At 49.8% G+C, this 25,742-nt stretch overlaps 1 protein-coding gene across 4 annotated transcripts in view; it reads left to right on the top strand.

Annotated features, from left to right (window-relative positions):
- Window positions 1–13,187, top strand: part of Snx29 (sorting nexin 29) — a 560,183-nt gene extending 546,996 nt beyond the window's left edge. For all 4 annotated transcript variants that reach the window (XM_063226557.1, XM_063226558.1, XM_063226561.1 and 1 more), the window contains one exon: window positions 8,817–13,187. In XM_063226557.1, the coding sequence (XP_063082627.1) occupies window positions 8,817–8,946 (130 nt within the window). In that variant the 3' untranslated portion in view covers window positions 8,947–13,187. The remainder of the gene's footprint in view (window positions 1–8,816) is intronic.
- The last annotated feature ends 12,555 nt before the right edge of the window (window positions 13,188–25,742 follow it).

A 25,742-nucleotide genomic window follows, 5' to 3' on the forward strand; every position in this document is an offset into this window, starting at 1 on the left:
CTTATAGACCCAGGACCCAATAAGTGAGTAGTCTTTTTACTAGCAGTAGCCAGCCCTAGGGAAGATTCTTATGTGCTATGTTTTTCCTTATAGTATGCTTATGTGCTATGTTTTTCCTTATTGCAAAACTTTTAGGGACATTCCAGTTGTTCCCACTTTGGGTTCTCAGTGCACCTGAGCCAATGTCTTGAGGCCCACTGATTGAGCCAAACCCAAGGTAAAGATACAGAACATTCAGCCCACCTGAACTCAGGGACTGATTGTTATTGGAGGAGGACAATTCCCAGACAGAAGAGTGGGTGGATAGATGCACACATTCTGGGGGGCCTGATATGCATCTATCCAGGAGGGCCACAGCTGCCTGACACACAGCTTGTTTTGTAAGAAACCAGTGGCACCTTGTCCTAGCCCTGTGTACCCACTGTGCCACCATACTTCTGCAGAAGCACCTCTGATAGCTGCTTGCCATCCCTAAGGGCTGCAAGACCTGCCTCAATGTCCCAAGGTGGCATCAGCTGCCTTTGCATGTCTCCAGCTCAGGCCATCTTGCTGGGAATGTCAACCACAAAGAATGAATGGCTCTGGGGTTTAGGGCTTGAGAGACACTTTTCAACATATCTCTGCTGCTTGGTTCTTTCCCATCCTATGAGGTGGAAACTTAGGGGATTGTTTTATCTTTGGAAAAGAGAATTTGATGATGACATTCCCCTGCCCCCAGCACTCAAGTCCCTCACCCTGGATTGCCAAGGGCCTTTTGTTACAGATGAGAAAGGAACCCTGTGGGCAGAAGGGGCTTGACCATGGTCAAACCATGAGGCCCTGGGCTCCAGACCCTGCTCTGCTCTGTCCAATTCCAAAGCCTCAAGCTGCTCTGTAGTCGCATAAGTATGGACAGGAACTCTCAGTGGATTTGGGTGGCAAACTAGTCATGTCATTGAAAAGAAAGTCACATCATTCCTGAAGACACAAAGTGGGCAGGAGGGGACATGTGCATATCAGCTGAACTTCATGGCAGCTGTCTTTATCATACCCAGCTCACTGTCAAACACACAGTTTTGGAATCATGAGGCCATGTGTAGAGGCCACAGAGACAGGGTATCCTTGAAATCCAGGCCAGAAGGTGCCTATCAGACACTGCAAAGGTCAGGGCTACCAGAAAATACAGCAGGAGCTGGGCCAAGGCAGGTTCACATGCTCACTTGTAAAACCTAAGGAATCTGTCATCTCGTGGGATTCAACTCGGTACTTTCCTATTGTGGGCACTGATATTCTGGAGAGGCTTCACTTTATTGAAGTGAATGGAATTTTCCTGTGGGGATCTTATGGTATAGGAATATTCTCCCAGATCAGCACACCAGTGGATTCATTTTTCCCATGGGCTACATTAATCAGGGACTCTGCATCAGACCAGGGTCTGCAGGCTCATGTGATACCATGGACTTCTCACAGAAGCCTTAAACAGCATCACTTTACTCCCCACATCATTTTTTCCACAGGAGCAAGAAAACTGGGCCCAGGGAGGGGAAGTGATTTGCACTGAGTCATGTGTCTGGTGAATGGCAGAGCCAGGGCTCCAAATACCAAACTCTTAGTCCTGCAGTGAGTTGAATTAATACAGAAAGAAGGCTTTGTGAAACAGCCATGCACACAGCCTGTGTTCAGATAGCCCCAGTCTGTGACAAATGGGCCAGCAATCCAGTGATTAGATGTGTTATTACCATCTGTTATTCACAAATGAGGAAACTTGGCCCACAGAAGTCACATAGCTAGGAAGCAGCAGACCTGGCTTTAATGACTGTGAGACTGTAGGGCACAGACCACATCATAAAGTGAGAGTCATGAACCTCTTACCCAGGGAGGTCGCAGGCCAGGTACTTTGGGATGTCACAGTTCCTCAGCCCAGAGTAACCAAGAGCTGTCTGGATAGAGGGGCTCAGGTGGAAACATGAAGTGTCTGTGAGGAGTCCCGGGCTATCAGTGAGGTGGGTGGGGAGTTAGGAGATGAGGTCAGAGTTCCAGAAGGGACTACGGGAATGCCCTTAGATTGTAAGTGAGAGGCACCATTTGCCCGGTGACACTGTCTCCATGAGGCACACACTGTCCTGGGTCTGGTCCCCTCAGATGCTGAGTTCACCCCTGGATGCACTGCAAGGGTCAGAGAGAGTCTTCCACTGAGCCAGCATGGCCTGCAGGCCTGAGGTGCCTGGTCTGGCATCCTCTATGCCTTCTCAGCAGGCAGCGTGGACTGACAGTTAATGTAAAACAGTAAGGTGCATGGCAGGTATTCAGTGCTGTAGTAATTGCCCCTTTCCATCCTTCGTTCACCTCAGGTAGCTAATACAAGTGGAATATAAATACTAGATTGATCGATTGGTAATTATTAACAATTACCAAGAACAAGAGGAAAAATCTTTATTTCCTAGTACATACAGAACTGCTGTGATTAAAACTTGTTTTGACTGAAAAACTAAGAAAACATGATGAGAAAATTACAGACACACTTAAGTAGCTCCCTTCCATGCAAGTACATTTATTAAAGGAAATTTTATATATAAACCATTAGGACTGCTTTCAAAATACATGAAAATAAAAGGATTAAGATTAGTCTAAACACTAAAAGGTAAGACTGGGCTGGCTGGGTTCTCCTGGAATCTGTCTGTGTTCTGGAGGTAAGCAAAACTGGCACAGCCTGGGCACAGAGAACAGTCCAGAATCAGAGGTGACAAGGAGGGAAATGCCTCGGTGTGTCTGTCCCTTCCTCCATCTAACCATCCATCCAGTTTATTGTGGGCATACTGTGTGTAGCTTGTAGATCATCTCTGCCTTCATGGACATTCTGGTGGGGGAGACAGACATGAACCAGCCAAGTGGATGTGTACTGATCAGGTGGAGAAAACATGGGGAAGCCACAAGGATAGATTGATCCAGTATTGGAGACTTGAGGGATTGAGCCAGGCAGAAAAAATAACAAGTGGAGAGGCTGAAAAGGCCAGAAAGCGCTGTGGTAAAGATGAGGAGCCGGGGAGGCCTCTGGCTCTGCTCAGAGTGACCTGAGGGTCCATTGTGCAGCCCAGGGAGGAAAGGGTGCTGGCATCAGGCTAGGAAGGTGGACAGGGATCAGCTCCCGACACACTCTCAAGGAAAGGCTGATAGAATCTCCTGGTTGTGGTTGGGAACGTGTGGAAGTTGGGGTGAGGGTCTGGAAGAGCAGAATGTCAGTTATTAAGGGGAAGAAAATGGCACTATTCGGACCAGGTTGGCTGGAGGTGACATAAGCTTTTAGCCCTGTACCCCAAGCACCCATTGCCAGACAAAGTTAGGTGTTAAAGCTGAACCTGGCCTGTGAGTCTTTAAAGTATCTCTGGTAACCATAGTTACCATTCATTGACAAAGCATTGACAAGGCCTCTTTGAGACCTTGGGAAAACCTACAGATGCCTTCTCTATCCCCCAGTCCAGACCCACAGCTGTCAACATGACAGATGCACTTGGGCTGGATCTGCCACTCCTCTTCCAGGGGTCCCTTAGGCAACACGAGGCTGCAGCCTGTCCATTCTGCAGGATAAAGGGTCAGGGACACTCATTTTTTTCATGCCTGACTGAAGCAGTCCCCCAGACTCTGCTGAGGCATGGCCTGTGGAAACTGTGCCTTGGTTCACCTGGGCAATGACAGAGATAACCAGTGAGCAGGTCTGTGACATAGCCCTGGTTCAGGGTGGTTATGGCAACTGCTGTGCTCAGGCTGTCCACGCAGTTGCAGAGAGCAGGTGCTGGGCTTTTTCGCTCTCACCTGAGGAGACCTGTGCTTGGTCAGGCATTGACATCCTTATCACCTGTCTTTCAGATCTCAGGTGAAGCCCCTGCCTGGATGCCACTGGGTGCCAGGCAGTGCCTGTGCGTTCTCTTCATCCTCAGCAGAGTGCTGGCATGCAGACCTGGAAGGTCTGCAGCTGAGACCAGCCACCCTCCTAATGCTTAGGACATGGGGCCAACCACTCACCTTCTGAGTTTTCTTGCCTGGCTCTTAGGTGTCTAGGAATTATAGACAGTTCACTAAGAGCAAGCCAGAAAGAAGAAACAAACAAACAAAAAACCCCAAACCACGTATGGTTCCATTTATGTAATACAGATACATATTTGTGCAAGGGGGAAAGCCAGAGGAACACATGTTTTGAACATGAGACTTGCACTTCCAAGTAAAGTACTAAGGCTTTCATAGTGATCAAGTATTTCTTTAGAAACAAGAACAGAGAGCCTTGCCCTTGTCCGTGCTGGTGGTATATGTGTATAAATGGGCCCCAGGGGAGATGCTGAGCAGACATTAGCTTCTGTCTCCCTCCCATCCCTCCGATTCCACAGCCAGGCCTTTATTGCTGTTGTTCTCATGTTACCTCATAGCGAAAGGGACCTTGGGCACTGAAAATGCCTTGACCTCTCAGTGCTGGGAGGGAGGGATGGAAGGGGTTTCTGCCCAGGGAACAGAGTCTTAGAAGGAAACCTGGCATTTCGTAGTCTGTATGTGGGGTATGCAATAGCATTATGTCACCACCCTTCAGCACTGCAAGATGGACATGTGCCCTCTACAGTTGGGGGAGGAGCAACCACCCTATTTAAGGCATTAAGTTTTGTTTCTCTTTCTCATCAATAGTGTTTATTCATGTGAACAGCTGTACAAAAATTGTAGCACTCAATTTGCTTAGCACATACTCATTTACAGCTGGTTCTGAATAGCATGCTGCCACATATTTTAATTTTTTTTTTTTTTTGGCTTTTTGAGAGAGGGTCTTACTATGCAGTTAAAGCTGGCCTTGAGCTCACTTTGTAGCCCAGATTGGTCTCGAACTTGCAAAGATCCTACTGCCTCAGCCTTCCAAGTGCTGGGATTACACCCATGTACCACCATGCCCAGCTGCTGTTACATATTTTAAAGGACTGGGGCTTCATGGAGAACGACACTGTAACACATTAAGTTTGTGGTTGCTTGCACTTATTAGGAAACCAGTAACCACTGGGTTGTGTCTTTTAGATCCTCCTTAGAAATCCCACACCTTGTAAGGCCATACTTCCTTGGAGGGACTGGAATTTGGGGGCAGCTAATTACCTCCTCTGGCCTGTGTGCCTTGAGGACAAGGCCTTCTGCCTAGCACCTTTCTTAGCTTTCTGTGGATGAAGGTGGCCTCCCTTTAAGCCACATGAATTTGTCCTACAAGTGTGCTACGCCAAGTCCCACAAGGAAAGGAAGGGCCCATTTGGTTCCAGCTCAGCAGGAACCCAAGATAGTCAGTGTCAAAACTGGAGCACAGCAGGATGTTCTACCTGTGGGAGGGGCCGTGCTAGAACTTGAGGCAGGCTGTGATGAACCTTGCCATTCAGGAGGCTCCCAGTCAGAGGATGGACCAGGGGCACCTGGAGCACCAGGGCCCACAGTTTGGATCTTGAAAATGCCATCATTCACATAGGCAGTGTGTATTTTTCTTTTTTTTTGTCTTTTTCCTTTTTATCGGTACCAGGGATCAAACTCACGACTGCCTGCTTGCAAGGCAGGCGCTTATGCCGCTGAGCTAAATCCCCAGCCCCGCAGTGTGTATTTTTCAAGCACCTGCTCTAGCCATGTGCTTGGAAAAACCACAGGGACAACAGATGAGGCCCCTGCTCCCGTTGGTTTTGATCTAAGGACAGAGAATGGGTGGCAGGTGATTCTAACTGTACTAGCTCAGGAAAGAAGTCATGGCAGGCATAACAGTAAGGAACAAGAGAGAAGGGAGGGGAAGGGTAGCCACACACAGCCAGGTGGTCAGTGTAGCATTTGACTGTAGTGTAGTTTTGGTCATAGTGGCACACACCTGTAATTGATGATTCAGGAAGATTATAAGTTTGAGCCAAGCCTGGGCCACTTTAGAGACTTAGTGAGACCCTATCCCCTCCCTGCCCCCAAAAAGGGATATAGCTCAGTGCAAAAGCCTTGGGTTCAGTCCCTCATACTGTAAAATTTTTTTCGTGGGTCATCACATGCTGCTGGAGTGATGGAGGTAGGTTCAAACGCAGGACTGGCCCTAGTACCCACACCTCCCAGCAGTGTGCCCCTTTCAGCTTCATGGCATTCAGCCTCTGCACTATCTCAGGAAGGAAAATAAAGCTGCTTAAAATGCACCCAGGGTATGACATTTTGATGTCCTAGATGCCACTCATCTAGACAGCCAGTGGTCTCCAAGCAAGATCCATCCCAGCATGTAGCCTGAGATCTGAGGGTGACACAAAGGTGGGTGACTTCTGTGTGCAGTCAAGCTTGTGAGGAAGGAAGGCCCTGCACTGTGCATGTGTTCTGGGCCAGTACACCTGGCCTTGGTACTATGTGGTTGTTGAAAGCGATTAACACCTAAATATTTAGCACCAAGGTCAGCCAGGACGCCAGGCCCACACCTTACCTTCTACCTGCTTCTGTGAGTGAAGCTTTACAGGATGTCCTGAGCTCCTGCTTACCTGTGCAGCATCCATGGCTTCTTTCCTACTACCAGAGCAGAGTGGTGGGCTGTAGCAGAGACTGAAGGGCCCCTGAAGCCTGAAAGGTTTATGACGTGACACTTAAGAAAATTTTGTCAACCTTTTCCCAGCATGTTAGGGCTGGTCTATGTGGAGGGTTATAAAAAAATCTTCATGATACATCATTAAGAGGGAGAAGCAGGAGGCCGCACAGTGAATAATTTTCCTTTTTTAGAAATAGTAAACCCTATATATCCACACTCAGCTGTGCATGTATACTTCTAGCTGCAGTAGAGAATTCCAGAGATACTGTACATTAAAAATCATAACTGAGGCTGCCACAAGGCAGGCTTGGTGAGGCTCACTTTTTTATTGCACACCACTTCGTGTTACCGTTTCCAAAAAATAATGAAGAAATAATGCACTTCAGACAGTACATCGCAGCTGAAGAGCTGAGATAAGGAAGATGAAGGAACCTCTCCTGCCGTTTGTTCCTCACCTATTAAAGACAATGGAGCTTTTTTAAAATCTGAGACCTTTCTCTATGTGAATAGTCTTCCCATAATAGACTCAGAGGGAAACCCTGAGAAGAAAGCTCAGAATTGCAGTCATATTTCAAGGGAAAGAAGTTCCTCATGAAGCCCTTGCAGCTGGCAGGCTTGGGGCAGAGGCAGCACATTTGATCCACTCTCTCCATTTGAGCACATTTGAGCCTCTCTCCATATTGGGTGGGGTGATCTGAAATGAACAGATAAAGGCACATGGCTTCCAGGAAAATCCTGAGCAGTGCACTCCGCAATCACACTTTCCAACCTATGTGAAGTGACAGTGTGCCTATTTGCCCCTTTCCAAAGACAGTTTAAAGCCATTTCTCAAAGTTGAAATGCTACCAGGTGTTCGACCAATTTGCCAACTCACCCAACAAGCCAGTATTAAAACCTTAGAGCTAAATGGTGTCGTTTTCACTTTAGCTGTCTTCAAATTTCCAGCTGTTTCTGCCCAGCCGGCCTGCTTTAATAGAACAGAGGCCATGCCCTGCCCAGTTAATCCGTGAATCTTTAGAGCCTGGGCCTGAGCAACAGTACTTTTTAAACTTCTCCATATGGCTCTAAAATGCATCCAGGTTGAGAAGCCCTACTTTAACGAGATGAGGGCAGATGCCAGGGTTGGAGTAAGAGCAGTGTGAACAGCACCTCAACCACCTACTGGGTAACCCGGCCCAGCTGTTTCCTCCTGTGAGCCTCAGTTTCAGCCTGTGTGAGAGGATGAAATCACCAACCACCTCCACGTCGCATGGCTCATGAGGCTGGGGGAGATGGCATAGGTGAGGGAGTAGTCTCCTCAATAATCAGTCAATGCCTGGTGCCTGTTAGCTGTCCCCAGGGCCTCTTTCTGGGCTACAGCAGCTCACAAGTTTTCCTGTCAGACTCCTGCATCCCCAACCCGCTGCAGCTCAGCTTCATGGGCCTTTGGCCTTGCTGCTGCCCCCACAGAAAGACTCTGAGATGTTCCTTTACTGTGAGTTCATATCTTAGCTCAAAAGTCACCACATTATAGACATCAGCCCTGCCCAGCCTTCCCCTCCCTTTGTGGCATATGCCTCATCCTGAGTGTTTCCTCTTCTACAAAAATGGATGATATCTGCCACCCTAGCTTGCAAAGCTGCAGCTAAAGAGAAGGGTAAACCCCATGGCTCAGCACAGAGCAGAGCTTACAAGGACAGTGCTTGGCCCACGTGAGTCTGGAGCAATAACCATACAACAAATGAAACAGTGTATATGTGGCATGATCATGCTGTCCCTGCATTGCAGCCTAATGTCCATCTTACAGATCAGAGAGGGCTTACCCATGTCAGGCAGGTATTTGGTGACTACTCTCAGTAATCCTCTCTTGTTGGACTCAGAGCCAAACAGAGCAAGCAGTCTTTTACACAGTGCTGTGCTGAGTTTCCAGATCATTCTCTTGCTTTTATACATGACTATAAGTACAGTCTTCTCCAAAGCACTTGTCTTTGGCTTTGAAATGTGTTTGTGCTGGGATATCAAGGCAAACAGGGCAAAGCAAACCATCGCCAGTTGGTTCTTTGAAATGGGCTCTGGAACAGTGGGCCCACAAGCGATCCAGTTGGACCCTTCTAGTACTTTCAGAAGACAGAGTTTACATAGCAATACTTGGAGAAATTCCCCATTTCTCCAAGTCACTCTGACCAGTCAGAGCTGGGTCACAGCTGTCTGCTCTCCTGTGACTGCTCCTCTTCACCCACCCACCCGCCTGACCCTTACCTTCCCACTGATATTTGAACCCCCAACCTAATGCAATTCTCCTCCTGTCTTTCAGTGACATCACTCCTCCTGGAGAACCTCTGAACAAGAACAGCCGGCCCAAAGTGGCTTCCCGCTTCCCCAAGTTGTCCCGCGGCCCCCCAAGGGAGACACGCAATGTGGAGCCCCAGAGCGGTGACCTTTGACCTCAGCAGAATCCTGCACCCTGGCTTCTCTGTGTGGCCTGGCCATAGCAGCTGGCCCCTGACACCTTGGCGTGATGACCATGACCACTTGGTGAACCCCAGAGAGCACACCTTCCTGCCAGCATCATGCCACCCTGATTAAACTGCTTGGTCTCAGAGCACCAGGTCCCTGTCCATAGAGCAAGACAGCTTCACACTGCAGACTGGGAACTACCCTGACACGGTAGCCAGAGCTGTCCATTCCATTCCAGCAGCTCAGGGGCCAGCAGCAGGGTAGGCACCCAGTTAGACTGGGAATCCCCTGGCTGAGATGCACAACTCCAATGACTTTCCTGCAAGGAGAATAGAATGACTGTTAGCCTCTTTTGCTTTTCTTTTAAATGTACAGTATTTGCCTCTCTATGACCCACAGACCAGTGGATGGGATCTTGTTCCTTTCCATTTTATGCTGCACCATGGTCGGCAGGCATACAGTCATGTTGCTGCTGTGGCCCTCACTGGCATGTCTCCTGCAGCAGACATTCCCTATGGCCTTGTGAAGGAGCCTTCAGTGACATTTCTCTCTGATTCTTGGAAAACTTCCCCACCCTCCTTGCCAATGGCCTATGGAAGCACTAGCTGTGTAGAAATCCTGGGCAAGGTTTGTCAGGGGCTCTCCAGACAGGCAGGGACCCTAAAATCTCAGAACATCAGTGGCCTTGGCTTCAGATCCTCACAGACTTGGGGAACTATTGCAAAAGGTTTCATGGGCCCTCAAATTTTCGAACCCAGCTCTGTCTGATAGGTCATGATTGTCCCTTCCAGTCACATTCACCTTATATCATCTGTCTCCAAACAACCTCCCACTGGATGAGAACCCTAAGACTGGCTGTTCTGTTTCTCCTGCCTCAAGGCAGGGTGTCATAGTCCAGGGACCTCAGCAGGCAGGGAGAAGGACAAGGACCAACATGTGGCAGCTCTTAATTCCTCATTGGACCTGCCTGATCAGATGGTTTTGTGGGACCCCAGCTGGTGGCTGCTTTAACTTACAGAATCATGGACCCACTCCTGCCTAGTCAAGAGCATCCTCCAAGGCTGACTGCAGCTGGGAGGATTTTCAGATTGGACCATGAAAGAAAGTGCATTCATCTTTGCCTGTGGCAGGTGGAATTGTTGGGGAATTCTGTGCGTGAAATGATTATGGAAGCCACCATGGTTAGTGCAGGAACTGCCCCAACTCACTGGTTGGCATCTTGGTGAGCCACCTGGTAAGCATGGAACTACCTAATTCAATGAAAAAACTTGGGGAAGAATCACCTGGAAGATGAGTGCTTCCTGGGCCCCTGGTCACCCGAGGAAAGCTCTTCAGGCAGTTAGGGAATGTTCAGTGACACACGGTTCCACAGGGAAACCGAGGAGGCCCGACGGGCTCCCAAGACACCTCGGGCCAGATGAAGCGCAGAAAGCCTGCTGTTCCTGGTGGCCAGCTCCAGAAGTCGGGGCTCTACCTGCATGAAGTCTGGCTGCTGAACAGCAACATGTTTCTCTCCTGGTCTCCCCAATGACTGGTGTTTGAGTTGGGTCCCAAGCATTGGCTGGACTGCTGTACCTTATGATTGAGAGTACAAAGCTTTCCTGAACCAAGTGGCCTGGGGCTCAGGCTGCACCCCCTACTGTGCTACTTGTTTGGAATGGCTGTAAAGGGGGCTTTGGCTGCCAACTGCAAGACTGCAAGCACATGGAGCCGGGGTTTAGCCCCGCTTGGCAAATGCAAGGTCGAGAGTTCAATCCCCAGTACCTAAAAAAAAAAAGACTGCAAGCACTGGCCTCCCTCCAAACAAGGGCTGTGTGCTGAAACCACTTCCCTGTTCTTTGTGCCCTGCTAAGGAGGAGAACCCACCACTGTTTCCAGTGGGTCCCTGGGCCCAGGGTCCAGATCAGGACTGTGGGGCAATGGACCTAAAATTCACCCTCATCCTCTCCAGCTGCCCCACCAGAAAACCTTGTGGATACTGTACACATGAATTTAAGGCATAAATAAATAAATACATAAAAGAAAAACCACCCAGAGATACCCAGAACTACAATTGACCCCACCTCCTTGCTTTGTAAAGCTCGATTATTCATAGAAAACCCGCTGAGCTCACCTCCATGCCTTATGGAAAAGTACGTTCCCTGGGGCCATGTGAGAATGCTCCAGCCACTTCAGGCTGTCCCCCCCTTGGATCTCTCAGAAACCCTAGCATCATGTTCGGGCTGTGGGCTGTCTGTACCCTGTCACTTTAGCTCACAAGTGCATGGCCTCTGTCCATTGTGCATGTATGTGACTCCAGTGGAGCTTTTGAAACAGTGACAGGTTCATTGTAGCAGCAGGCAGGCGAAAGCTGTTTACATCTGTCTACCTGATGGCAAAGCCCCAGCTGATCCCAGCAGGTCACAGGCAGAGGAATCTACTCATTAGGTCCCAGATTTGAACCCCAGAGTGAGGAAACAGGAACAGAGACACACCCTCTTCCCAGTGGGTGTCACATAGTGCCGCCTCTGGTGTGTACATTCCTCACCCCTGAACCTACCTGAGTAATCTTGGCAGCCTTGTGGCCACTTGCACTATCGCTCAGTTCTACATGGGATGTTTTACTCATGTGAAGACCCAACCATGCCATTCCAGGCCTTGGCCCTTGTCCCACAGCTCCATCCACCTGAACCGCTTAGAGATGCTGGCCAACCTGCCACCCAGAGGCGAGGCCAGGCCCTGCTCTCCAGGGCCCAGACACACACCCTCCCAGTAACCAACAGAGCCCGCCCGTCATCGTCAGCCCAGCTCCTCCCCACACACCCAGGACCCAGTGCAACCAGCTCTCCAGAAGCACCCTCTGTATCTACATCCCCAGCACCTGGAAGACCCTCCCAAGGAAGACACTGGCATGGGTGGTGTCTGGTGGCCTAGCAGTGAGACTGACTGAGCCCCCAGAGGGTGACCCTGGACCTGAGTCCCAACCCTGGCAGCAGTAACTGTCTTGCCTTCTCCTTGTGTCACTCCAGACAATGCCAGACACTGCAGCTGCCTCTGCAGCCTGGAGGCTCTGACCTGGCAGACGTGTGCTGTTTTCTGGAGACAGGCGACTCCTTACAAACAAGGTCTATTGTAATGAACATTTTTCAAAATATTGTGCATTATGTTATTAAAGCTAATGTTAAATATTTGCTGTTCAGATTGGCTTCTGTGCTAATTTTGCACAACTGTAGCACTGTATATTTTATCTAACATTTCTGTGCCAAAAAGTTCATTTTACTGTTTCAGTAACACATGGTCTTGATTATGTTTCTGAAATAAAACTTCAGCTCCTGGATTGATAGGAATGAGAGTTTAGCATACTGGCTCTGCACAACCTGGACCCTGGGGGTCTGAGCCCGTGGACTGCCCCCGCACTGAAATGCACCAGCCTACTGTTTCACCGTGGGCCTAATCGTGGTAGCTCCTGATTCATCACAGAGCCCTCACTTTTGTTCTTAAGTGCTAACAACCAAATTCAATGGGCTTTCTCATACCCACAGTTTTTACAGAAGTTGAAAAGAAAAAGGGTTTGGTTTCCTTAAGTGGGCTGAACTGCCCTGTGGACAATGCCAGATCCCTTCTCTTACTGCATGATTCCCTGTCCTGTCTGGGGAGCCACTGGCTCCCTGGCCCAACTGTCAGCAGCTGCTCAGTCTCTTTTGGGTCCCTTAACCATCAGTGAAGACACAGATGCCTGCTTCAGGACAGAGGACAGAGAAGTTTCTGAACACTCAAGGAGCCCAGAGGCATGGATTTCCAGGGCCAGGGAAGGAGATTGGCCCTTAGCATCCTGGAAACACAGCCTTAGCCTCTGCAGTGGCCTTGGCTTAGGCCTAACGTCGAGGACAGGCAGACCACCGTGCCTCACTGGAATGACCTCACCTCTTAGAGGAGCGAACCTTTCCAACATAGGTACTGGTCATGCTGAGCAGTGAGTCATCTGGGGGGAACAGGGACGCTGCACCAGAGCCCAAGTGGCAGGTGGGCAGGATGCGGCCAGCCACAGGTGCAACTGAACACATAGTATCGTAACTACCCTCTTCTGTTAAGGTTTACATGATAGAATTTTTAAGCAAATATGTTTAATTTTCTAAAATCTCTTGTATTAAAATTTTCTTTTGGAATAAGCTGTGGTAATTTTGTTACAATCTGGTTGAGATAAACCTCTTTACAGTAACAAAATAAAATGGCGACATTTTATAAACTAGATGCTCGGTATGTGGTCTCTTTCTTTGCCTTGGTTCCTCAACAGCTGGGGATTTAGGTGAACTGTTAACATACATGGTATAAGGTCGCTTCCAAAAAGCTCATTCCCCATCTCACACGGAACTTTGGACAACAGGAGTCAGCTTGACTAATAGTCAACTTTGAATTAAATGAAAGAATCCCATTTGGAACTGCTTGTGTCATTAGGCAGATCTGGATAAATCAGATGCATGAATCCCAGATTCCACACAGCGGAACCATCTTTCCTGACAGCTTCCTATTCATTCACCACCTACTTAAGAAACAGATCATTACTGGACACCTGCCAAATGCCAGGCCCTGGGCACAGAGTAGGGAACAAACTAAAAGAGTCCCCATGTCTTAGACTTACATTTAGGGTGAGGCAGACACGCAGGGTTAAGTCAACCACCCAGATAATTAGAGCAGAGTAAACATAGCTAGGGAATAAGCAGGGGCCAGGGAAAGAGCAGCAGGGCAGGGCCCACCTTCACAGGCTGGGCTGGCATCTTCGCCTGGCACGCCCTCGTGGCTGGGAGTTGATTCGTGCACCATGTGCGGCGAAGCAGGCTTTGCAGTGTTCTGGCCTTCACCCACCAGGCTTTCCAGACATGGCCAATTCCCCGGTGGGATAGTAAAGGAACTGTAAACAGAGGGGTCTTCTCTGCCAAAGGACATTAACCTGAGACTAGAAAGATAAGGGCGCACTGCCCTTCTCCAGGTAATTTACTTTAGCTTAAAGTTGAGCAAGGTAACCTACATTTTAACCTGTGATAACCAAAGAGTAGAACAAGCCAGGTACAAGATGGGCACACCAGGGCCCAGGCAGGGGCACCTCTGTTGGCAGGCCTGTGAGCCCAGCAGACCTGCTGGAGGAGGAGGAGGGGCTGCGCCTGAGATCTGCACGGGGAGCCTGCAGCTGCCACGTCTTCCTCCCTGCTGCATCCCCACAGAGCATCGCCTGCCTGTGCAAGCACACATGTCTCTGGCCCTACCAAGCAAGTACAGCCTGCCAGGGTCTCAATATAAGGACGACAAACCAGCATGCCAAGGCCTGGGTCCCCCTGGCCTCACCTGGCCAACCCCTTCTCCCCTGCCACCCCCCAGTCTCCGATCTGTGAACAAACTGCCTCATGTCCTGAGCCCTCCTCATTGGCCTCTCTCTGTCCCAGCCGTTTTCATACACAGTGGCCTTGCAGGGATAGAGCAGACTTCCAGCTAGAGACCATGTCCCTCAGCCCATTTTCTGCCTGTCTGTGCCCTTCACCAGGTAGTGAGGGATGAACCCAGGGACTTTGCACTGTGTTACCTCTCCAGCTCTTCCAGCACTGGCTCCAGGGCCCGTGTCCAGACATCCTGAACTCTCCAGCCCTCCTCTGCCCTTGCTAGAGGCTACCCAGTCCCAGCATGAGCCACACCGTCTCCACTCCTCTGCCTGCACCAATGCTGTCACATGGTGGAAAGGATATGTCCCTAGGACTGTGCTGTACTGGCACTCCTGCCTCAGTGTCCCCTCAGGAGCCAGGGAAGCAGGGCATGTCCTCACCCTCTAGGCTCATCCTACACTCCCTGCTGCCCAACAGAAACCACATGCGCACGTGTGTCCCTTTGAACTTCCTCATAACCCCACTAAAACTATTTTTTAAAAAAGGAAATTAATTGCATGCACTCATTCCATTTAATCTGACACAGGCAAAATGTTATCTTACCACACCCATCCGTTTTTTAAAACAAGACATTTATACCTTTTTGGGTACTAAGTCAAGCTCTGGTGTGTATTTCACATTACTACACATCTTGATCTGGACCAATCACATTTCCAGGGCTTGGTAGCCCAAATAATTAGTGGCTACTCCAGGGAGCAGCACAGCCATAGGGCGACACTGCTGCCCCCGTCCTGTCCCATGTGCCGGCCTCCATCTCCCTGAATGCCAGTCTCATTTGCAGCCACCACATCACCAGCCCTGCCCAGCTTCACGTGCACCACACACTGCTGCTCCCTAGGCCTCCATTTCCTCCTCTAAGCTGGCTCCGGCCCACCCTTGTCCTTCCCTTTCCCCAGGTAAGTAGTGGCACTGTGCAGGTCATGCTCCACTTCCCCTCAGTCTCACCCCCAGGCTGAGCAGCACATCCCCTGGCTCTGCCGGGGAGATCTCAGATGCAAACATGACCAGTGCCCTTCCATCCCACTGCCACCAGCCTCCAACTCGCCTTCTGGTCCCTCGAGCCACCATTTGACCCATTCTCCAAGGGCAGCCAGTGTGATCCCACTCTTGCCTTGATCACAGCCCTGCTGAGGTCTCCCCTCCTGACCATCTGTCCTTGGGGAAGACAAGATCACTTTCCAGCAAGGCAAATGTGATCCCATCCCTGCCCTGGGTAATGTTTCTGTGTGACTCAAACCTGCAGAGGTAAAGGACATCACCGACTCCCACACAGTAGGCCCCAACCTGCCTGCATGCTGGAGTCACCACTGGCACTTCAGAAATGTGCCCACCTTGTCCCCATCCCACTTCCTGCTGTCACCCACAGCCCTTTTTCCTGAGGCCCTGGGCCCCATCTCTGCATGGCCTGCACCTTCCTGGCCTCAGCCTCCCCACTTCTCCAGGGGGCACCTGGCCTCTGACAAGTCTGTTACAGGGTGACTGTCTGTGTCCCCACTGGGACATAAACTAAGAGGGCAGGCTCCCCCATGCAGAGGATTTCCTACCTAAACCCCAACCCAGGGGACCCAGCGCCAGCTCTAGGTGCTGAGTGAATACTGGCTGGATAAGTATGTGTGGGCCAGCTCTCCGCCACGGTGACAAAGCGCCAAATGAAATGCCCTGTGAGGCTTTCTGAAGTCTCACTGGGCCTGTGGTGTCCAGCCCTGAGCTGAGGTGAGGTGAGCATCAGGCTGGGAGGACTGACGGGGAGAGCGGCTTACCTCCTGGTGGCCAGAGAGAGACAGAGGGGAAGGGGGACAGGAAGGAGGAGCTGGCTTTCTTTCCAGAGCCACTCCCCAAGCCCGCTGAGCTGCGCACCCGTGGCAGACTGACCCATTCCTGAGGGTGGAGTCTTTTGTTCCTGTCACCACAGCATCCTCAGCTGTGAACACAGCTGTGGGGGAACCAAGGTTCCACGCAGGAGCTTACGGGGGGCCATTCCAAACCTGAACTGTCACCAAGCATCAAAGAACATATTTCACAAATGATGTCATCACGAGCCCTGCCTTACGTTTCTGGGTTTGTCTACCTCTCCTGGCACTTGGATTGATGGTAAACATCAGTGCTGAGCAAGGGCCAGGGTCAGATCCTGACTCTGACTTGCTGGCTGCAAGGCCACAGGCCGGGCCTTCCTAAGCTCAGCTGGGAAAGGACAGCTGGACTCTGGGGTAGTGTGGAAAGTAAACCATTTATAGCAACCACAGAATGACTGAGGTCCAGAGAAGTGAAGAAATGCGTCCTAAGCCACACAGCATCGCACAGCAGACAATAGGAAAAGGAAGAGCTTGAGGGGGCCGCGCGTGCAAAGGGTTCTCTCCGCTGCACCGCAGCCTCCCCAGCTCAGGGAAGATGCATCTTTTCCAGAGAGAGTGCCTGAATTTTCTCCCAGCTCACATGATACTCTGTGAACATCCTCACTTCTACGCTGGCTGTCCCCTCCCCATATGACACGTAACCTGTGGGCCGTTCCATCTCCTCCTTTTCCTAAGCAACAATATTTATCATTTTGTGTTATTTATTCAGGGAGTTCTAGAGAAAAGCAAAGGGATGAGTTGGTAAAGGACTTCTTGTACAGGTTTTTGAATGTGTAAGTCCCAAGCAGTGGCCTGACCAGCTGTCACCCCAGGATATGATCTGGGCCTGCAGCTTCAGGAGGCTCCTGCCCCGTCCAGAACACCCACACTGTCCCCACTGAGGTGCCCCTGGAGAATCTCCATGGTGGCACCTTGCTGCATCCAGAGTCCCACTGGTCTCTATGCTTGCAAGTCTCTGTCCCCAGCCCTGGGATCCCAAAAGTCACGTGCTCAGTGGCTGGTACCTGAGTTCAGTCACCACACCCAGAAGGCCTGTTCAAGCCAGGTTCCCGTGGACCACCCCAGCTTCTTCTACTGGAGATGCCTTTCCTTCAGGCTCCACAGATGCCATCTGCTGTGGGACTGCTAAGAAGCAGAGCACCAGAAACCACAGCAGTGGGGCAGAGGCACATTTCTGAACCTCTCTGCCATTTTGGTTGGGGAGTAGTGGCCCCTCACTTCCACCTGTCCCCTCTGCCCTCTATGTTCAGGTTTTTGCCAAAATCTGCTTTTTCCAATACACCTCGAGTCTTTCCCTCATCTGTACCCCTTGAACCTTAAACCCACTTTCCCACTTTTCTTCCCAGGACTCACATACACCTAGCCCTTATCTGGCCCAGGCCCTTTGTGCACACACACACACTCCACCTTCCCTGCCTCACTCATCCCTTAAGTTCAGTTTCAAAGTCTTTTTCCCAGAAAAACTGGCCCAATTTCCAGGTCCACCACCTTCCTCCCTGTCAGTGTCTCATAAACACAGCAGCATGATCTTTATTTTTAAGTTGGTTTATTTCATGGCAGCTGTCACTAATGGACTTTACAGCAGGCATGTTCACCCTGTGGTCCGACCTGTGACCCACATGCAGCTCTAGACAGCTAGCAATGCAGCCATACAAGGTCATAGACTCATGATGTGATTTCTAGTGCAATTGTTCATGGCTCAACTGTAGGGGAGGGCACACCGCAGCGCCACCTCCACCCCGTGCACTGCCACACTCAGCGCTCTAGAAACCTGCCTGTATCAGACGTTACACACGCCTCCACGACTCGCAGAGTAAAAGCAGCTGTTACTGAAAACAGTGTCTCAACCCACATCTCTCTGCAAAGATAGGTATTTATTGTTATTAAGGAGACACGATGGTATTCTTATTTATTAAACTTGTACTTGAGTTATTTCAAGAAATAAATCTGAACAGTTTTGTTACTAAGGTACATTAACTATTTTATGTGCAATCCAAGACAATTCCTCCTCACTCCTGGACTCGGTGAGAGCTGGGACACCTTCCCCTAGGGCAAAGGGCTGGTCAGTTTATCCACTGTTGTTGGAACACAGGAGACTCAGCAGCGATCTGCCAAGCAGATGACTGGTCAGTTGCCTTTGTTCTTGGTTAAACAGCATGGGCATCCCACCTTCATATAGGATGTTTCTCTGAACAGCTCCCCAAGAAGGTGCCAACTGAGCCCTCAGGCCTAAACTGTGCCAGTCGAAGACCAAAGGCTAAGGCTTGCGTTTCACTTTGCACCACGCCCAGCTCTTACCGGGCTCTCAGGGGTGCGATGTGCTACTTCCTCTCAGCCACGTTCACCTCTAGACAGCTGCCCGGGTGGTTGCACCTCCTGAAGCGGTCTTGAGCCACAGGCTGGGGGTCATGTCAGTCACAGAAGCACCCTTGACTCCCAAGACCTCAGTTTTCCCTCATCCAAGGGACATCTTATAATCCATCCCCAAGGCCAGGGTTTCACGAAAGTAGAAATCTTCCTGAGAACCCCAAGTTCTGTGTTACCACAGAGGGGATCTCTGGGACAGCTCCTCTAGTGGGCATCTGGCCAGAATAGGAAAAAGAAGGCCCAAGTCCAGTTCCACTCAGGCTGGAAGTGTTCTTGTGCTGAATATCACAATAGCTTTTTTATTCTTTGAGAAACATCAGCATTTCCCATCTTGCATGAAATGGATTAGGCGGTTTTGAGTAGGTGGCTCTGTCAAGGGCCATAGAAACATGGAGAATAATTTTGATTCATTTCTGCAGTGCTACAGCAAGATCGCAAGCGCCTCCCCAGCCCCGCCCTTGGGCTTCCCTGTGCTTACTGCTCCTGTCACCTGCACCCATCTCTGTGTTTGGAGATTCACAGATGCTACGCATACTTCTGTCTCCCTCTGTTTAAAAACTCAAGGTCAAAGGCTCAAGGTCAGGCTTGGGGCCCATCTACACTGTCTCTTGAGGATCTTATCTATTCCTTCGAATGCCGTTTACACACTTCCTGACTCTGCAGTGTACTGATCCATGGACTCTCAACACAGCATCTCAAACCTGGTGTAGCCCAGACCCCTGAGGTGTCCCCTGAACAGGCTCCTCCTGCAGTCTCACTGTGCTGGCTGGGGACCTCCACCTGGCTGTTTGAGCTCAAACTTTCTCCACACCTGGATTCCCTCTCCCATCTGCTCTTTCCTAGTGCTGCCAAGCCACCAGCCAGCCCCATCTGCTCTGCTTCCAAACCTGCCCGGCCAAGGACGGTAGGGTCCACCCTGAACCTCAGCACGTACCCTCCCTCGGCAGTGAGGTCTTCACAGGTGTGGCCCATAGAGTTCATTAGGTTAGAATGGGCCCAGGTCCAGTGACTGCTGTCCCTGGGCAGGGAGCACAGATGCACACAGAGAAGGCCCAGTAAAGATGAATCGACACAGCGTGCCAAGGAAGGCTAAGCTTGCCAGCAGCCTCTGGGCTGCAGAGGGGCAGACTCCACCCACACCAAGATTGCAGGCTTCCTGTCTCCAGAATTGCTGGAGAGTGAGCTTCTGTTAGTTTAAACCATCAAGTTCATAGTTGATTTTAACAGTAATCCTGGGAAGAAATGAACAGACTGTCCAAACCCAGCTACTTTACCTTGTCGTCACTGCTGCCTCTGGTAGGGTTACCCTTGGAGCCTGCTAGCTATCTTCTCTCCCCATCATATCCCAAATGATGCATACTTATGTATGCACATATGCATAGAAATGGTGAAAATGAATGATATGTACAGACATGACTTCTATAATAGGAATATGCATATCTCTTATGTGTGTAATATATACCACCGTGACTACATCACACAGCAGAATAATGAATATTTCCCTTATCCCACAAAGTGCCCCTGCCCCTTTCCAACTGGTCCCACCCTGACCCACCAGGTGTCCACTTCTTGCTGCCATCATCACAGACCATTTACTTGCTGTACAGCAGATGCCCAACATGTCGGGCTCACTTTGCTCAGCATCATCTTTCTGAGACTCAAGCATGCTGCATGTGTAACAATAACCCATTCTGAGATCACCCCAAGTTTCCATCTGGGAGTCACAGTTCTCCCCAAGCCAAGCCTCTCACACCTTTGCTCCAGCTTGGGGTCTTCTCTGCAGCACTGAGGGGTAACTGGAGCTCCTGGCCCCCCTCAAACTTGCTCTGCAGCACTCTCCTCTCAGGTCCCAAATAACCACTACAGAGCAGCTAGGAACACAAAAGGAATCACTCAGCCTTCCCGCCTTCTTTGTGCACCTCTCACCCCCAAATTGCGAGCAGTTCTGCCAGGGTCCCTGCAGCCTCTCTGTCTTTCTGGTTGGCTGTCCCCTACTTGTACATCTTACCTGGATTATGGCATTAAACTTGTAACCAACCCCTGCCTCTATCTTCGCTTTGCTGCTGAAGATGTTCACCCAACAGCCCGAAAAGATCCCATCAGAAAATGCCACTCTTCCTTATATCCCTCCTGTGGCTTCCTGGGATGGCTAATCTTGATTGTCAATTTGATTGGTTTGAGAGCTGCCTGGGGATTAGTAAAGCACACTTCTGGGTGTGTCTGGGTGGTCAAGGGGGTGTAACCTTGGGGACTTAAATCTTGTCCCTGGCCTCTCCTCTCTAGCTCTGCCTTTCCTGGTGCTCTGCTTGCTGGCTGCTGTGACCTGAGCAGCTTCGCTCCACCACACCCTTCTTCTATGGTGTTCCTGCTTGGAGCCAGGGAACCATCAATGGAATCCCCTTAAAACCATGAGCCAAACTAAAGCTCTTTTCAAATAGTGTCAGGTATTTTGTGTCAGCAACAGGAAAACCAACCAACATATTGAGCTTCCCAATTTCTCTTAAAGTAAAATCCAAGGTCTTTAACAATGGCCTTTAAGGTACCAACCAGTCAATTCCCGATGGCCTCTTGACCTTAACTCTCAAGCCTGTCCCACTCTGTTCCTTCAGCCACATCTTCTCTGGACATAATACTCCCAGCTCAGGGACTTTGTACAGGCTGCATCTTCTGTAAAGAGCACCCTGACCCCGGGGCTTTGCTCAAGTGTTGCCTTCTTGGCAAGGCCCACTTTGGTCAATCTGACCAGTGTGCTAGGAAGGACTCTAGAAGTCCTCAGTGTCCTACAGGGTGCAAGACCTGTGAAACTGTGGGATGCCATCGCTGCGACTAGACATGGTCAGGTTTTTACATAGAGCCTGATGGGCTTTGGTAGATGTAGTGAAGACTGCTGATCAGCTGGCCTTGAGCTAACCAACAACATTATCTGGAGGACCTGACTGTCAGTGGGTCTAGACATGAGAGGCAGGAAGCTAGGAACTCAGAGTGTAAGAAGAATCTGATGTCTTGGCACTGCCTTTGCAGATGGAGGGACTGTGTGGAAAGGAGAGCGGGTGGCTTCAAGGAGCAGGAGCAGCCCCCATGGGACAGCCAGTGAGGAAATGGACCTCATCCTGAAGCCTATGCAAGTGACTGCTTCTGCCAATGATAAGCATGAGCCCGGGAAATTTTCCGCTGTATTCCCTTGGTGAGAATGCTTCCCAGCTAGCACTACGATCCTGTTTTGACACTTCGAACAGAGTGCAGAGCTGTGCTCGGCCTGACTTTACAGAAACAAGCTGATATACAGAGCCTGTTTAAGTCCTAATGTCCAGGGTCATTTTATGCAGCAGTTAGAAAATTAATATAAATTAGTTTTGTATTAGATTCCTCTAGACTCTCTAGAGCACAGAGATTATCTGCAGTTCAGGCATCTTAGAAATAACTTGGGTCCAAAATGTGAGGAACATTTACAAAGCAGCAAGGCAGACAGCCCAAAGGGCGATGGGTGAAAGATCTGAAGAGATGCTTCATAAGAGAGGCCGTGTGGATGGCACAGCTCCGTGAGAAAAGCACTGAGAGTCTGTAATCTTTAGGGAAATGCAGTGAAAACTGAAATAGCACTTCATGCCCACAAAAATCCCCAGATGAAACAGATGCTAAGTACCAAGTACTGGCCAGCACGCGAGACACCTGAAATCCTCACTGTCTCCTGGGAAAGCACCTTGGTGCCAAGGCTCTAGGCAGCTGGTTGACATTGCTGCTGATGGTGGAGTGGGATCCTATGATGCCACGGTCCAGCAATTCCACTCTGGGACAATGACCCGACAGAAATTAGCACATAGGGCGAGTCAAGATGCTCTCCTGATGACCCATGGCAGCCTGGTAGTTTGAGGCTGCTGCCCCGCCACCTTTCGGAGTTCCCCCTCATTACTGTTCTTTCTTTAGTGGCTTCTTTAACTCTCTTTTCTCAGGGCCTTTGCACTTGCTACCTCAGAAGCTCCTTTCCTAGAGAAATGGCTCTCAGTTAGAGGATAATTTTATCCCTCAAGGGATATTGTTAATGTCTGGTGATGGATTTTTCTTTCTTTTATTTTTATTTTTTGGTGGTGCTGGGAGTTGAACCAGCTAAGTCATAAAGTTGCTCAGTCTGGGGCCTGAAAGCTTGTGATTCTCCTGCATCAGCCTCCCAGACTGATGGAATGTGCAGGCTAACCATGGTCCTGATGTCACACCTGAGGGAAGTTGGTAGCAGTCAGAGATGCTGCTCTGCCTGCTATAATGCATATGGCAGCCTTCCCGCGATTAAGAATTATCTAGTTTAGAATGTCTGTGTGCTGAATTTGAGAAAATCAGCCCCGTGTGTCACCATGGCTTGTTTCCCAACCTCCTAAAGCCTGTGCTAGAATGTCACTCTCCCTATGGGGCCCCTACATCCGTCCATTTACACCAGTTCGTGCCCTTTGGATGAGGTGTTCCTGCTGCCTTCTCCCTCCGCCATCTCGTCTACCAGCCCGTGGGCACACCACGTGCCTTACTCACCCGCTCCTTTCTCTTCCTACCTCAGGCTGTTCACTTCTGCAAGGCAGTGATTTCTCTCTCTCTCTCTCTCTCTCTCTCTCTCTCTCTCTCTCTCTCTCTCTGTCTCTCTCTCTCTCTCTCTTCCTAGATTTCTAGTCCTGGAGCAGGTGCTCAGCCCACAGTGGTTGGATGGACAGATGGACAAATACCAGACTGAATGAGAGGGCAAATCATAATGGAAGTTTCCCGCTGTGCCCAGTAATTGTATTTGCTCTTTGTATTTGTGAGCTTTGCGTTATGAGACACACAGGCAGCTCACTCTATAAGGATACAAGGTTTATATAGCCCACAATTTAGGGCTTCAAGGACATGGTGCCCACACTGGCTCAGTGCTCTGCTGTGTCACTGCATCCTGGTGGTAGCAGGAGCAAGCAAGAGACAATGTCATGCACCAGGAGCGGAGAGAGGACATGTGGGGCTGGGCTCACATGGTCCTTTCAGGAGATGGAGGGGTCACAGTGAGCTGCCTCATGCCCCAGTGACCTAGGGACCTCCAGCACATTCTTCTACCCCAGGGAACAAGACTTTCACCACAAGGGACCCAGACACCACACCCAAGCCACAGCACTCTCCTACGCTGACTGTGAAGTGACACAAAGTCAGGAGAGTGTGGCCGAGAAAGCTCCAGCAGCTACACTGAACCCCATGAAAGGCAGACACTTCCCTGCCTGTCTGACTTGTGAATGGTTCACTTTCAAGATCTAGCGTCTTGCTGTTGAACAGGAAGTGAAGTCTGAGTTTCCAGACAGCTCACCCTTGTCATCAAACAAATCTGGATGAAGAGGAAATGCAGAGGCAAAGGTTCCCTGTTTCAGCACTATTCACATATAAGCCCCATGGCACAGACTAAACTGTGCCGCATACTGTGGTTTGAACAAGCAAAGTTTTAATTTTCGTCTTGACTCCTTGTACTAAAAATTTATCAGCAAATAGTGCCAGTACCATTTAAGCTCTGGTGTAGAAAACAGGTGTTTCCTCCATAACTCTGACCCAAGAGTTTTTGGGAAGAGACTGGCTGTGGTGGGCAGAGGGAAATTACTAGAAGGGGTTCAGGCTGTGCCATCAACTGCTCTTTGGGGTGGTACCCCAAACTCTATCACCTATTCTTGCCAGAAAAAATTCTCAGCAAACTTGCAGTTTGCCATTAAGTTTAGAAATGATAAAGTAGATTTTTTTCTATGCTGTTTGCGCTACAAAACATGCCCAAAGGGAAATTTTAAAATAATGAGATTTTCAAAAGTAGAACTTTTATTTAGATCTATATGCCTTCCCGGTGAACTGCCCTATGTGCCCCAGGGGACCCATGGACTCCATCTTGGCAGCTGTTGTGCTAGGTGAGCTTGTAAGATTCCTCTTAGCTGCCTATGTACAAGTAACCTTGGCAAATGAATTGGAGTCCCTACAGTGAAAAGCTCTCTCTCCCAGGAGGGCCACCGACCCTGCAGCTGTTGCCCACCACATTCATCAGTGTGGGGGCCTTGGAACAAGAGTGAGAGAGCAGGACAAAAGGCAGCTGGGATTACGTCCCTTCCATGTGTGTCCTTGGCATTCTGCCACTTCCTTCTAGAACTTTCTATTGAAGACTACTGCCCTTGGCTGGACCATGTAGCTGGCCTAATGAAACACATAGCAGATGGCTTGCAGATGCTGAAACTTTTTCCAGGGGCCAGTCATGTGCTTCTGGAAGCCACTGTAGCAGTGCTAGGTTTGGGTGTGGCTTGAGGGTCTACAAGGGTCCTCTGTGTTTGGAAGCATGTTTCCCCCCACCCAGGTGACAGTGCTGGGAGAGGATATGGACCTTTAAGAGGTGAGGCTTGTGGGAAGTGCTTAGGTCATAGAGGCAATGTCCTTGGGAGAGTTAGTAAGATGTCAGTGTCTTTCCCTGTGATTTCTGGGTCAGAATGAGATCCTTTGTCCTTACACTACCGTCTTCCTGGTGTCCCTGCCAGAGCCTGTATCATGTAATTACAACTTCCAAACTGAGTACAACAAATTTCTTCTGTTACTTGCCTCAAGTACTTTGTTATAGTAATGCAAAGCTGACTAATATAAGCAGAGACACTTCCAGTCTCCTGCCCACTCTCCTTCCTTCCATGACAGGATACCCAGTGTGGGACAGATGCCCACTGAGGTTACAGGCTGTTTGCTAGCTTCTTTGCAGTTACGAGACACCATCATGTCAACAGAAATAGGTGTGCCCTTTATGAGATGTACCTTTAAGAAATATGGTGCCTGCCCTTCTCCAATTTTCTCTTTCTCACTAAATGAAAGGTAGCCACTGGGGCTGTCATCTTGGGCCAGGTGGATGAGGAAAGACCTTATGGTGGCAGAGCAAAGTGGCAGCAAGAACCTGGGCCTCTGACAATTTCATAGGCAGCTCTGTGTCTCTTACTTAGCAGCAGTTACTTGACATTGCATACTTAGAGCTGAAATTATGCCAGTTACTCAGGCTCTGAAAAGCCAGAGAAGATCCCAGCACAGTTCACCAGATACATGGGTCATGGGGTTATGTCTTAGTACTTAGTACTAAATATGCCAAGATCTTGCAGATGTTTGGTCTCACCCACCCAGAAGGGCATCCCAGGGAGCAAAATA

This window comes from Cavia porcellus, unplaced genomic scaffold, assembly GCF_034190915.1.
Source record: "Cavia porcellus strain 051 isolate PalLab524CR breed Dunkin Hartley unplaced genomic scaffold, mCavPor4.1 scaffold_16, whole genome shotgun sequence".
In the NCBI taxonomy this organism is placed as follows: Eukaryota; Metazoa; Chordata; class Mammalia; order Rodentia; family Caviidae; genus Cavia; species Cavia porcellus.